At 31.7% G+C, this 16280-nt stretch overlaps 1 protein-coding gene across 1 annotated transcript; it reads right to left on the bottom strand.

Moving 5' to 3' along the window:
- Positions 1 to 2396: 2396 nt before the first annotated feature.
- On the bottom strand, positions 2397 to 5766 carry LOC112501474. The gene is made up of 2 exons (XM_025105115.1): positions 5560 to 5766; positions 2397 to 2662 (listed from the first exon to the last, which is right to left on the bottom strand). Exons 1-2 carry the CDS (start codon positions 5662 to 5664, stop codon positions 2576 to 2578), a joined length of 192 nt encoding a protein of 63 aa, XP_024960883.1. The 5' UTR covers positions 5665 to 5766; the 3' UTR covers positions 2397 to 2575.
- Between the last annotated feature and the right edge of the window lie 10514 nt (positions 5767 to 16280).

Below are 16280 nucleotides of genomic sequence, written 5' to 3'. Positions count from 1 at the left end.
GGGGTTGTACGCTACTAGAGCACTACTGTGTGGGGGGGTTAGCAGTCGAAACAACCATGTACGGGATTGATCATGTTGCCCAACCATGTACGTTTATAGTCTTGAAAGGGGAACCGAGGTGGCGTTCAAACAGAAACGTGGTGGTGGCCTTGAGCAAAAGCAAGAATAACACAACTCACTAGGCGAAAGTTGGCATTTTTAGTATGCATCTCTCCAAGAGGCGTTGTAGCGGGTAGCTCGAAGGGGTAACGAAGATTTAAGTATGACACGAGGCCGCTCCGTTACCAATAATTATTTAAGTTGACGAGTTGATTAATTTTCTTTTAATACATTATGATTGTGTTTAGACTTCCGCTGTTAAGTTTTAGTCTTTTATGGTTAGTAGTCACAACTTTTGGGTCTTGGGGTGTGACATGCGTGTAGCGTTAATCACATGTGATTTGGTGGTTCTCGTCTTCTTTTATTTGGTTATTGTTAATGTTTGAACAAGATCCAAGATGACAATATCATTGTCGCATAAAATCATCGAATCAAAGTATGGATCTCTTTGAATGATATCGTTTCATTGACAAACCAATGTTATAAAATGTTAGTCGATGTTTATATGCTTAACTATCTCGATTTTAAAATGAGTCTTTTATTGTCGTTATCACTCTGATAATTGCGAGCATGTTCTCATAACATATTTATTTTTGCACAACGCATGTTGAGGAACAATGTATCTGCATTTGCATGATTGTTGTATGAAACCATATCATCTTGTGTGAGGTTTGAACCCCTAATCTCCTAAGAGGCCGAAGACTATGATACTGTTAGACCAAAGTCTCTTTGGTAGTAATCATTTACCTTACAAAATGAGAATGATAATAATCAAGAATTTTATTCGATAATGATCCAAAATCTTACCTAGTCATGAGGGAGAAAACTTTCACCCTGGTCCCTGGTTAACACTTGCCGACTAAAAAGTTTGCTAACAATATATTTTGATGGCCAGAAATATATACAAGATAAGTGAGGATGGGCACTTGATAGCCGCTAACATAAACTATTTTTTTTTTTTTACATTTAAAATAATATCTAAACCATTTAAAATGAAAATTTTTAATATTTTTTTCATAAAAAAATAGTTTAAATGTTTTCATAAATTTACGGATTTAATATTCAGGGAAAGAAGAGTGGGGGAGTCTTCTACTCATATGGCAGTAAACACCAGTGTGTAGCTTAGTTTGATGAGAGATGTTAAAGCTAACCTGCGCCATGTGCGTATATATGACAGAAGCAGACATATCCATACCTTCTCCTGGATATTTGTTTTTGTTGCAGTCACACTGCTACTCAATGTGCAGTCTATTTTCCAACATTTTTAAAACAATATAAAAATTAAAACGTGATTCTCACGTGTCTAATTTCTTCTTTCAACTGACTAATTTATTTAATTTGCTTTTTTTTTTTTGTCTCATATTCTATTTTTATTCCATTTATTTTGACAAGAAAATAAACTATATTTTTGTCCCACTCGGTCCATGTCTGTCACATACCAACTCCTCCGTCAAACGTGGGAGTTGGAACGACATGTTTTTGTTTCAGTCATATTCTGTCCGGTTCCACGTACCAAGCGCACAAGCAGGAAACAACTCTTCAAACATACCCAAGGGGTGGTTGTTTTCCAAAAGGAATTGCTATTTACACCCACTTTAATGTCAAAATCAGGTCGATTCGTGTATTGAGAATGTAAAAAATGAGTTTTGATGTTAACGTGTACAAGGAGGAAACCATATTTAGGTAAGGGTGTGCGTTTAATAATAGAGAGAGGTGCAATTAGTCTAACCCTTTCCAAACCTATTATCTCTATGATGTGAAAGTCAGACGTTGAATCAAACTTTTAACAGCCAGATCTCTTGATATGAAAGTAAGCGCCTATTTATTTAGCTTGATGAGATTCACAGTTTATTCGGTCAGCTATACACGACTCTTTGGTAGTAGCTTAATAATGATACAGAAAGTGGCTTATTCAGTTGGTTTATAAAGGGGAGCTTTATGAAGAAAGTCAGGTTTTTTCCAAACTTGCCACATCCAATTAAAGAGCGCACTTCTTCTATCAATTTAAAAACCCTCTAAAATAAAAATCTTCCCAATGGATAAAGACGTTTGTGTAGATTAATGTCTTTATAGATTGAGAGAGGTTTTTGTTTGAGAGGGTTTAGAAAAAACTTGGCTTTCTACATAAAGCTCCCCTAGAAGCTTACTAAATAAGCCACTTTCCATATCTTTAAGCTACTATGAAACAATCATGTATATATGACCAAATAAGTTGCGAGTCCCATTAAGCTCATCAAGCAGCTAACAAACAGGCCCTAAATGAAAAACCAACCAAACAACCCCTAAGACACCAATTGTTTAGGCACAAAATAGTAATTAAAGAAGACAAACTTATTGAACAATAATCATGGGTATCTGCTTAATCCACAAGGCATGTCCTGATAAAAAACACAGGCAAATCAAACAACCATTTGATCCAAGGGAAAAGCACAAAGGTTTGCAGATAAATGGCAAATCAAACCAAGAATTGGGAAAATTAAGCAAGAGATTCTCTTTCTTTGTTTTCTTGTAGCAACTGCTCCCTCACTCTCCTGATCTCTGCTTCCTTCTCCATTCTTTCTTGCTGCAGTCATGGATACAATTAGAACCCATATCATTCTCTTATCAAACCAAACCAAACAAAATAAAGCCCGGTATAACCAATCAGGGGAGGACCTATTAGGAGCTGGGCGGATACCCATGCACCCGCTCACTCGATTATTGCAAGAGAAAAAATTAGCCGTCTGAAAGGTGCACCCGCTTGATTTTGAGCGGTGCCCTTAAATACTTTAAAACCAAATCCATAACATAACCAAGCACAAGTGGGATGGTTGGATTACCACTTTATATACAAGAGGTCATGGGTTCAAATCTTTTAGGTGAAAGTTCACTATTATATCTTTTAATTTTAGGCTCGAGGGCTCGAGTCCTAAAATGCTATTTCTAAAATTATTAGCAGCAAAAATATAGTTAAAAAGGATTGAACTCACAACCACAAGTGCGATTATAAGTATTACTACCACTATGCCAAGGCAACCTTTTGTTAAATTTTCTCCGATTTTGATTTTATTATTTTTTTCATCGTCTATTTTCCTTCCCAAGGTCAATTCATCATAAAATTGTTGCCTTTTATCTCCTTTTCAAGGCAACATATGTTTATTTTAAAGATCAATGTCGATTCCATTTGAGAAAATGTATTTTACTCCTCAAATTGATACAATTGACTTTTTCCTAAGTCAAACCGTGTTGACTTTCTTCTACGGTCAAACCGCAAGTTTGACGACCTTTGGTCCACCTTTAAGGTGCACCCGCTCAAAGAAATTCCTAGGACCGCCACTGTATCCAACCCAAAGGTGGGGGGATGGGATGTATGTAGGAGTGACCTCTCACATGTATCAAGGAATCCCATCCATTCTCAAAGTAACATACTTGGACTTTGAGGTTGAACTTATGGTCTCACAATTCTTTCACTGACCTTTCTTTCGGTAATAATATATGTCATCGATTTCAACCTAGGCATAACATAGTTCCTCCAAAGTTCAAAGACTTCAAATCTTGAGGTTGAAAAATGCATCATTTATTTCCAGAAAGCATCATTGTTGTCAACTCTGTAACCAACAAATGCAGGCTTCAGAACAGAAAATCAAAAAGTCAACCAGCCTTTTGATCACTTAGGGGCCGTTTACCAAACGCTTACAGGGTCGCGTACCATACCAGGAGAGCATGGGAAAGGACCGAGAATCTTACCCAGTAAGAGATATGACAACAACCGAGGTTCTTACCCAGTAAGTAAGGGAGAAGACTCTTACCCGGTTAGCATTTACTAGGTAAGAGACGGTCACAAACAAGCCATTTTGATGGCCGAGAATGTTAACCCAACAAGGTAAGCGAGGGTGGTTACTCTTGCCCCCTTACTCTAGCCAGACGAATAGTACTCATGGTTCAAAAAATATTTGTAACAAATGGTTTTCGTTATAAGAAAAGTTTGATTAAAACAGTTGTATCATATCTATATGCTGACATGGTACAAAAACACCCACACCATGGATGGAAATGATTAAACAGCCTTTGTACTCGTACAACCACTGTAACCAATATTTTCACTTTCATTAGGGATATGTTGTTCACATTTCATATACTTAAAATCATATGCATGCCAATCAAGACATTCCTTGGACTCTAACCACCATTTTATATATTATGAAAGAGCTCTTGCAACACCAAATAAGAGACTATGGGGCTGTTTACCCAGAGGCGGACGTAGATTTTTTTTCAAGTGGTGACACCATTTGACTATAAGAAACAAAGATATGGATATTTTTTCACAAAATCATCCTTGGTGTATTGGTTAGTGCCTTTGCTTTTCATATGTGAGGTTGTGCTCGAGTCTTTTATTGCAAAATTTTTAGAAACATAATAAATCTGAAACTAAAAACTAAAAACCAAGGAAAACGACGCAAACAGGATTGGAACCCAGGTCTAGGGTAGGAGAAAAGCCATGCAAACCAACTTTACCAAGGGAAACTTGTGTCACCATTGTAGTTTCAAAATATATACGGTTGTACAAAACAAATTGACACGGTGACATCTTTCATGACCCTATAATTTTTTACACTACGAAAAATGAACGAAGCGGTGGCATGTACCAGCATATCCAATAGAGTGGGTCCTTCCTTGCATTTACCAAATGCTTATCAGCAAGAGTCACCACCTTCACTTACCTTATCGAGTAACATTTTCGGCCATAAATATGGATTGTTGGTAAGAGTCTTTTAGCCGGTAAGTGTTTACCGGGTAAGATTTTTGGTTCTTTTTATGCCTCTTAATGGGTAAGATTCTCGATCCTTGTCATACTCACCCAATAAGGTAAGTGTTTGATAATCAGCCCCTAAGAGTCATGTACTTTTACACATGTATCTAGGAGAAACACATGAAAACCTCTCTACCCTATTTGTTTGAGCACTTGACACACAAAAAAATGGTTAATATCGTCACCTGGAGCTATTCAGTAGTACCCGATTCATTAACATACCGTTTGCAAGTACCCAGTTCTAGGTTTGGAGGTGAAAGTCAAGCACATTTTCAACTGATTTAACTCCCAGCAGAATACCAAAATCCATTGAATTGGATCACATAAATGAAATTTACAAATAACCTACTGATTTTTCCCCAATTCCGATTCCAATTCTTAATCCAAAATCCAAACCTCTGAGCTCCAGTCAATTCGTATTATTGTTGTTAATGTTCAACAATTAGATTCACGATTCAACTAACCGGAAATGTATGGTTTTTCTCAGGTTAAAATACAACTTCAGAAAACAATCTACCAAGACGTATAATTTGAACCCTAATTTTGAAAATCATGGCAGCACATCTAGAAGCAAACATCAAAGCACGATCAAAATCAAACCACATAGATAGATATTTGCATATATTGATAAATACAGATATAGATATAGAAAGATAGAGAGATTGTGAGACCTTTTCGTCCTGGTGAAGAGCAATCCAGACATGAACCTTATCCATTGATTGCCAGAAGACGAAAGCACCAAGTGACATCCCGAAAAACGTCGTCATGTTCACCATCTTCGATTCACTCTTCTTCTTCTTCGATCAGATCGAGCTCTGCTAATTGGACATGTATTTAAGCCCCCAATTTTCGATCGATGCCGAAAAGCAGCGAGACTGAAACCCAAGGAGAAATACGTCGTCGTTGAAGGCAGAGGAAAATAGAATAACATATTTTTTACCTTTTGGTCCCTAGACTTTGCTATCTATCAATTATGGCCCAATAATATTTTTTCTGTTAATAATCTCGAGTGGCGGACCCATCATTTTTGTCGACGGGGTGCACCTTGTGAAGTTGGCCAATGTGTTTTTAACCAATATTAGAATGTCTTGAAGGATTTTTTTGGGTCTTTTGGTTGATTTTAAGAGATTTTATTTAAGTTTTTTTGGTTGATTTCGATGAACTCTTTCAGTTTTTCAAATTAATTTACAGAGACTGCTTCAGTATTTTGGTTAATATTCATTGTATTTTTTAATATCTCGAAGCACCACTCAAATTTAGTTGGTGCATCTTTCATATTCTAAAAAAGTTTTACTTGTGAAAATTGGTTTAACAGGTGCACGGAACCCCGCTCAACAACTCACAAGTCCACGCAATGATAGTAATCAGGGGTGACAATTTTGTACGAAACTAATAAACAATGTTTACTCACCATATCAATTTGGTATTAATTACAGTTGGTTGATAAAACCGTACCAAATATACAAATTTGGTTGATACACGATACTGAAAGTCGCATACCATGGTAGTCACGTACTGACTTATATAATTATTTCTTAATTAATTAAATACATGGGGTCTCAAAATACCGATTAGTCCGGCCAACCCGACCTGAAAAAGGAAAACCTACAAAACACTCAACCCGAGATACCTCAACATAGTTGAAACAAAATTGGGTCAATCGGTATTTATTGGGTTATGGATATTTGAACCTAATCCCTCAACCCAACTCAACCCAACCCGGTGATTAAAATATGTACATTTGACATTAGACATTAGACCATTTCGTAATTATATATATTCAAAATTATATTGCAATTTTAATCGTAATTTTATTTTCTTATTTGCATGAACTTTCAACTTTATTTTTTGAGTTTGGTAGTTTTTTTTTGTATGTTATCATTTTTATTTTACTTCGTTCAAGCGCAAACACTTAACTAAATTGTAAACGACGTATCAAAGTTCCAACCTGATCACCCAACGGTCCCAACCAATCCAACCCGCATGATTTGATTTGATTTGAGTTGAGTTGGGTGGAGATCTTTCAAACCACAAACATTGAGTTGAACTGTTCAAATACTTCCAACATGACCAACTCAACCCATATATAGGGCTGTAAACGAACCGAACGAACACGAACGAAGGCTTGTTCATGTTCGTTCGTTTAACTTAACCGAACAAACGAACGAACACGAACGGTAAACGAACGAAAATCTTTGTGTTCGTGTTCGTTCGTTTAGAAATAAGGTGTGTTCGTGTTCGTTTATGTTCGTTCGTTAACATGCTAAACGAACGTAAACGAACGAACATAAACAAACGGGCTAAACGAACATATTAAACGAATATAAATAAATATTATTTGAATTCAAAGTAAATAAATAAAAGATTATATATTAAATTTAATATATAAACGAATATAAACGAACGTAAACGAACGATAAATGAATGAACGTTCACGAACATAAATGAACGAACGAGACTCTTGTTCATGTTCGTTCGTTTAACTAAACGAACAAAAAATGTGTTCATGTTCGTTCGATTATTAAATAAACGAACGTAAACGAACTTCCCGCCGAACGGTTCACGAACGGTTCGCTGAACGTTCGGTTCGTTTACATATACATACCTACCTTTAATTTAGAAGGATATTTAAAACCCAATAGAATATTGACAGTGAAAGCAAATCTTTATAAGTGATAAATACATATCAAAGTTGGCCAATTATATAGATATAAAATTTCAAGTAGGCAAATGCATTATGTGTAATCAATTAGTTCAATAAATGTATTTATTTTAATTATCCGATAAAATTAATTATATTTATTAAAATGTTTTAAATAGGTGGAAGAAAAAACAAAAATTAACCAAAATAATCAATTTATTCAATCAAATTCATTTATGTTCAAAATGCACGAAATAACAATCTAATTTCATAAATCTCTTTTATTATAGCATTGTACTTTCATTTTTTTTACTTATTTACAACAATATACTTTCAAATTATTTTTGTTATAAATATTTATTTTATTCTATTATAATTTAATAAACCACATAATTAATCAAAATATATAAAGAACTCGTTAGGGATAAATTGATCATCTTATTTGTCCTGTTGTGTCCAGTTTTGTCATACCAAACATTGAACAATTGTTCTGTTTAGTCTCGTCTTGTGTTGTTCTATAATGTATGTATACCAAACGCACCATTTGTGAACCAGTTGCAAAAACAATGTTAAATCGACAAAATCCTATCCATGCTCTCGTTCGATGAGATATTGTGTCGAACCCACAAAACCTCAAAAATGTGAGGTCGGGTATGGTCCATAAAGCATGATCTTCAAGTACTAAACGGGAGATAAGATGCATTTAAAAAGCTAAAGGTTTTAAAAAGCTCCATGTACTAACTTTTATGGTGAGGACATAAATATCTTGAAAATATTCTTAAATCGATGGTATCAAGTACACATGGCTAAAAATTGGTTTCGAGCCGAGCTGGGGCGGGTCCAAATCGGTCCTGAGTTGAAATAGTAACAATCTACATTGAGACCGGTCTCGGCGAGAATACTAAGGCACGATTAAGAATACTGAGAGAAAATGGAGGAATCTCCAAATTTAGAAAAAAGAAAAAAATAATAATAACATATCTGTTGGAAATGCTCTGTATGTAAGAAAAAGAATCCCAATTGAGCATCCCTTCTAATGACAAGCATCTATCGGAAGAAGGACGATGATGCTTCAATGGTTACTGCCGGTACATCAGTTATCGATCAAAGGATGCAACATATATGTGTTAAACAAGTTGATCAGTAAAATTCGTATCATGGTATAAACGCTTGGCATGTAGTCCTGTTAGCTTAAGAGATGAAGAGACGTCTGCTCAAAATTTCACTAGTCTCGGGTTTGAGTCTGGACCCTCTCACATGCCTTGTTTTCGGTTAAGTCTGTAATAGCCCACTCACAATGGATTCCTCAAGGGTTAAATATCATGTGAGACCGGTTGGGATTACTAATACAAAACCTTTTTTTTTCCTCTGAATATCTTGTCATATAAATAACAAATTTCAAATTCAAAAATAATTTTCAATCATCCTTTTCAATTTTTGCAAAAATGCCATTTAATTTTGTATTACTTTTTTATTGAAGAATGTTAAATTTAATCAACTTAGAAAATTAAAGTGCTCATTTTTCTTTGATTTGATATAAATAACATCATGTTGTTTTATAATTAATAATGTGACACCCCTAACGGACTGTCCCAATAACTTCAAATCCAACTTAAAACTATTGTGGAAGTTATTAGTAGCCCACTACTATAAAACTTATAAGGAGCTAAAAATTTCATCTTTTATGCATATGAGACAAGTTGTTACAAACTCCTGACGTCCTCATCAGGTCTATCTAGAATCTTCATCATTGTTATCGGCAATGTGGGATTCGTCTAAGATGTTACAAACACCCACTCTTGAGGACTCATCATACCTGATGAGGTTTACTCCCATCCTGATGGTACAGGGATCAGCTCTGATACCATTTGTAACACCCCCAAAGCCCAAAGCAACAGAGTAACTCAATAACTTCGAATCCAACTTTAAACCATGGTGAAAGTTATTGGTAGCTCACTACTTAAGACTTATACGAAATAACAATTTTCACCTACTATCCATATGGTACGGATTGTTACAAATAGTTTCATATAACATGTTTCAAATCTTTAATAATAAAATACATTTATTGTTGATGCTTTAATGGAATTGTTCCAATTGGCCAAATGTTGGTTAACAAAATAAAATGAATTGTTTAATATTTAAATAATTATAATTAAAATAAATCCAAATTTCACTTTCTAAGCAAGATTTAGCATGCAAATGTATCGTCATGTCACACGACACCCATGCTTTAAAAATATATTTATGAAATTAGTGTTGTCGTTTTTATTAACATTTTAGAATCATAATTTATTCCGACAACATCCCTCCTGAAAATGATTACACTTTTAATCGTCGTTAAATTTATAACCAATAAAAAATTAGAACATATTAAACGATGACGATACAAACATTACTATAAATAATATCACGTCCCATCCCTGATTAACGCTTGATAACAACATACATATAAATAATGATTTGGTTTTGTTTCTTAGTTAATGTTGTTTACCTAGCGGTATTGTAAACTTTGGCCTCCTATGAGGTTAGAGGTTCAAACCTCACAAAAGATGAGGAAGGTGTATGAGTTTATTTGTTGTATTTGTCATATATATAAATATTATATACTTCAAAAAAAGAACTTAGTCAAGATTAAACTACAAGAGATTCAGGGTTTTATTGTGATGGTCCGTTTATGGTTCTATTTCTTGTACGTATTTGTTTTAGTTGAGTGAGAAGCAAGTATGATCGGTATTTTGTTTTAGTTGACGTGCATAACTGTTGGGATAAAGAGTTATAGGAACAAGAAAACCGTAAATATTATATTACATACTTTAAGAAGTTGTCCATATTCATGGTCTGTAAAAAATTTAACTCACCCAAGTTACTTGGTAATTAATATTCTAGTCCATTAAAACGACATCATATACAACAATTTACCCGATAAACATTGATCCGGTAAGACTCTTGGTTCGGTTTTACTAAATAAAATATTTGGTCCTTGCCATGTTCATCTGGTAAGATCAGTGATCTAGTAAACACTTACTAGATAAGAGTTTTGTAAAGTACCCATCAGTAGATGATATTTAAAATATTTAATTATTAATTAAAAGTAAATATTAAATTATAAATAATTGAATTATTTTGGTTGTTTGTATTAACTTGGTACAAATCATTGTCACTTGCATATAAAAATGGCAAGTTGAAAGACTAGTTGCATTTTTTAGATTAAAATGAATAGTAAATGGGATTAACAAGACTTTGATTGCTCTAAATTGAAAATGACAATTTTTTTTTATATTTTATCTTTTAGATATTTTAATTATTGAATTAATATATAAATTAATATAAATATATTATCAAATTTTCAGTAAGAGTTTTAATAAACATACAGGTGGCCTTTGTTTTTTTATGATGTGTTGAAGTCTGAAGTATGATTTTATTTTTGATTTATAAGAGGTGGTTCTGAAGTCTGAAATATGGATCATTAAGATTGTTTGTTTTTACGTATGAAGTTTGAAATCTTAATCGGTCAAACTCGTGCAAAAATATATAAAAGAGAAATAGTTTTTTTTTTACAAAAGTATAAAAGATGAATAATTTTTGCTAACAAATCTCTTCTATCCCCCAAAATATGAACCATGTGGTAGAGGACAAATTATGATTAAGAGGTATTAAGAGATATATTTATCACTTAAAATTTCAGAGGACATTTAGAACTTTTAAGCTCTTAATTTAAAAATAAAACAAACGCTCTTAATACCTAAACTTCTGAACGAATCAAATTTATATGGTATTAAAAGGTAATTTTGAAAAAAAAAAAAACAAGCCCGTAATTTGTATTCATTTAACAACTAAAATAAAATGAAAAAGGTTGTATTGTTTAACAGAATTTTCTGAATCTTAAAAATAATCAGTAGTTTTTTTTGGAACAGGTTTATAATGACAGTATGGTGGTTTTTTTTACATGTTATATAATCAATCAAATTTGTTAGAGTTAAAAGACGTATTTATATTAATAAGCTCACATAATATCTAATTAATACTTTATTTGAAAGAAATACTGTTGTTTTCATTGGAACAATTATCAGGTCATTAGTAATATTAATTGATCCAAGACGGCATTGACAAGGCCAAACTACAAGATTGATATTCTATATGCCGAAATACGCTTTTATTCTTGAAAACTACCTCCAATTCTACAACCATCGAAAGATAAAGAGCCAAAATAACGTATACAACCCATACTATACTTGATTTTAACTCAAATATCGTAAAATAGCCGATCAAACAAAATAAACACGACAAATAAACCCGGGAATATATACCGACAACATAATTAAAAATATATCATGAACTGTATGCGTATGGAAACACGGTGCCTTCAAAATTCGATGTACCTTTCATGGGTCGATAATAAATAACCAGTTCTTGGAATGTCGATGTGCAAGAAACTATGCTCTAGTCGAAGTGGAATTACCTGTACATAATATCAGTAATTAATTCAAAGTTACAGTTCTTTTTATTTTTTACAGTATTTAGTCATTTAAGACTGTATTTATTAAATTTCTCGAATATCAACCAAAATAATATTTCAAAAATTGCAAATCAAGATTTGATTTGAAAGCATCTAATTCCAAAGGGTTCTCTACATTTTTCTTGTTTTTGTGGTCATGTTCTTGTCTTTCTATAAAAATCATAAATGTCTTTTTGATATTTTTGACATAAGTAGGTATTTTGGTAATATTCGTTTCTTTTATAACTAAATAGAATTTTAGTCGTAAAATAAATGTCCACAATAAAAACGACACACAATTGTAAAATGCATAATTATTACACTTTTTAAATAATTAAATGACACTTTTATCCTTGATAACAGGGAAAAAACCAATAAACTTTCATATTTTGAATAATTAAGTCATAAACTTTTTGAACCAAAAAATTACTTATGTCTATAAAATGAAACAAATGTACCAAAAAAGTACTTACATTTACAAAAAAAAGTACTTACATTTAAAAAAGACTATTGATAAAATTTATTTAAATAAAAAATAAAAAATACTATGTTAGTGATTTTCAAATTAAAAAAAATAAAAAATAATTTAAAAAGGATTACTAATTAAATGTATTTTGTTTAAAAATAAAATATATTCCGTATATGATATCTCATATTAAAAAAAAAGATTTGGAAATGATAACTGATAAAATTTATTTTAATTAAAAATAAAATATATACCGTTGGTGATTTTTCGAATTAAAAAAAATAGAAAATAACTTGATTAAATAACTGAAGATTCACGATAAAATAACTAAATATATGATAAATTAAAATTCGTCGCTAGTGTTCTTTGATATATATGCATGAATTATTTGTATCTAATTGATAGCTAGCATTATCACCGTCAAACGCTCTAACACAATAATGTGTTAATAAGTGTGAAATATTGTGTTTGAATATTGTCAGGAATATCATTTTACCGATGGATTAATGACGAATTTTAATTAATTGTACCAAAGGGCCTTTGGCCTAGCGGTATCGTAGCTCTTGGCCTGTAGGAAGTCAGGGGTTCAAACCTCACCATAGATGAGGAGGGTGTGTGAGTTTATTTGTTGCATTTACCGTATATAAGTATTATATACTTCAAAAAAAAATTAATTAATTGTGTTTTTAGTTAAATTTGATCGTTAATCTGTCATTAACTTAATCAAATAATTTTTTTATTTTTTTAATTAAAAAAATCACCAGTAAAATATATTTTATTTTTAATTAAAATAAATTTCATTGGTAGTTCTTTTTAAATCTTTTTTTATTTTTTCAATTTGAAAAATCACATACAAAATATATTTTTTTTAATTAAAATAAATTTAGTTAGTAATATTTTTTAATCATTTTTTATTTTAAAAAAATCACTGACATAATATATTTTATTTTTAATTAAAATAAATTACATCAATAATCTTTTTCAATATAATTACTTTTTTGGTATATTTGTTTTATTTTACAGATGTAAGAATTTTTTTTGGTTTAAAAAATGTTTAGAGACTTACTCGTTCAAAATATTAAATTCATTGGGTTTTTTTTCAGACTTTTTCATTATTTTACTATATTAACCAGTTGTATATTTCATAAGAATGTATCTAACATGTTTTAGAAAGTGCAATAAATTATTTAACAAATTTTGGAATATCGAAGAACTCATTTGTTTAAAAAATTGTCCAATAACTTAATCATTTCAAACACTAAAGTCTATTAAATATTTTTAGACTTTTCCTAAAATAAAAACATGAACACTTAATTTGATACGATTGATATAATATTTTATCAAATTATTTATTTTTGAATTATTTATAGACATATTTATCGTTAATACACATCAACATAAATGAGAAAGTAATTGTGGTCAAAATGTGGTATTAATGGACCTAAAATGATGAATTAACTACACTTATTTTAGTCAACAAAGCAAATAATTCGTTTTCTAGGAAAATTATCTGAAAATAAAGCCTGTTTTTTACAGATGGAATTAAAAAACATGAAGATTCTATGTTTTACCTAATTTGGTTTACTATTAATTTTTGATAAATATCTTTCGAACCATACAGACAAAGTTCAGATATTTATGTAGAGTTTTTGTTTTCACATGTATGCATACTTAAATTATCGTAATTATCCTATTACTTACATCATTTCAGTCTGATTATGACTTGAGACACAAGATCGTGTGAGAACAAGAGTTAATGTAAGAAGCGTAAGAAGAGACTTGGACCATTGATCACTTTTAATCTCAAATCTACCCATGAATGACGCTTGATACGAAGATTGATCTGGTGCATCTCATCTTAATGTGCGTCCAAATGTGGAGATCATTTCTTACTTTTTTCACCTTCACTCTCCTTGTAATCGGAACCCAACCCTATGATTTGATATTATAATATAAATGTTTGATACTTTAATACCCAGTGTTCAATGCTAAAATTCAGATGCAAGTTTTAATTCATTTAGTGACTCATCAAACTCTTTTATGTTGTAAAAATAAGAGAACTGATACATGTCAACACTTACAGGTGTTCGCATTATGATGGTTCACCAAGGCTCTTTACTCCTATTTTTCTCACTCGTAGGGGTCCATACCCTCATAGTAAAGGAGGAGGTCGACCTAACGTCTCGTCGATAAAAATCTCGTCCACAATTGATCCCTAACGAATTATTGCCCATAACATATGATTTATTAAACATACTCATATAAACGGGACGAAGAATATACACGAAACAACGAAATGTTTGTCAAGAAAGTCATCAGGTAAGGCCCGCTATTAAAATAAGAGTGTTAGGACATCAGAAACGTTCGATATGGTGGAATTTCCATATTTATGCTAATTATAAATATTTTGAATTTGTATAATTAACAGATAAAAATTGAATAACCATTTCCTCTGTATAGTATTGACGTCTAACAAACGAAAATGGTAACTATAAAGTGAAGAGGAGAGACTTTATTAACTATTTTTTCTTTATTTTTATAATAATTTAAAAGTTATAAATTTGAGGGAAAATTGCACCAAAATGGAACCAACTTTCACATGATTCCTATTTTGGGGAACGAACTTTCAAAATCGTCATTTTGGGGAACCAACTTTCACCTGATTCCTATTTTGGGGAACGAACTTTCAAAATCGTCATTTTGGGGAACCAACTTTCACCTGATTTCTATTTTGGGGAACCAACTTTCAAAATCGTCATTTTGGGGAACCAACTTGCACCTAATTCCTATTTTGGGGAACTAACTTGCAAAATAATTATAGAAAAATGGGAAAATTACACCAAAATGGAACCAACTTTCACCTGATTCATAATTTGGGGAACCAACTTTTAAAATCGTCATTTAGTGGTCTCTATCGAACTTTTTGTTTATTTAAGGGTCTGATTGATCTGTTGAACAGGTAACAGATAATTTAAGGGTCTCTATCAAACTTTTGGTTGGATTTGCCAAATTTGATTTAAACTTTAATATTGACACAGATTGGTTAGATAAAAAAATCTTGAATGTGATATTTAATATTTATTTTTTATTGCATCAATTAATTTTTTCTATTAAATTGATTTTTTTATTGCATTAGTAAAAAACAATTTTTATCGTGGTAATTTAGATTTTTTTCAAAAAATCTTCAATTTGATATCTGAATTTAAAAAACGAGATTTGAAATGAAAAATAGATTTTATTGCATTAATTTTTGAAAAGAAATGAATTTTAGTTATTTTTCTATAATTATTTTGCAAGTTGGTTTCCTAAAATAGGAATCAGATGCAAGTTGGTTCCCCAAAATGACGATTTTGAAAGCTGGTTCCCTAAAATAGGAATCAGGTCCAAGTTGGTTCCCCAAAATGACGATTTTGAAAGTTGGTTCCCCAAAATAGGAATCAGGTCCAAGTTGGTTCCCAAAAATGACGATTTTGAAAGTTGGTTCCCCAAAATAGGAATCAGGTGAAAGTTGGTTCCCCAAAATAAAAATCAAGTAAAAATTGGTTCCCCAAAATGACAATTTTGAAAGTTGGTTCCCCAAAATAAGAATAAGGTGAAAGTTGGTTTCATTTTGGTGCAATTTTCCCTAAATTTGAATATTATTATATAATTGAGTCAAATATTCCAATTTTTTATTAAAAAATAATTACTTTTAACAAAATAAAAGTAAAAAAATAAAATGGTAAAAGAAGAATATCTGCACGTTTGTGAGATTCTCAAGGGTCTATATATCGTTTCCCTCCTCTTC

Source organism: Cynara cardunculus, unplaced genomic scaffold (assembly GCF_001531365.2).
Source record: "Cynara cardunculus var. scolymus isolate 2C unplaced genomic scaffold, CcrdV1 Un_Scaffold_192, whole genome shotgun sequence".
Classification (NCBI taxonomy): Eukaryota; Viridiplantae; Streptophyta; class Magnoliopsida; order Asterales; family Asteraceae; genus Cynara; species Cynara cardunculus.
The sequence above is the reverse complement of the archived record's forward strand: the minus strand, read 5'-3'. Positions and strand labels throughout refer to the sequence as shown.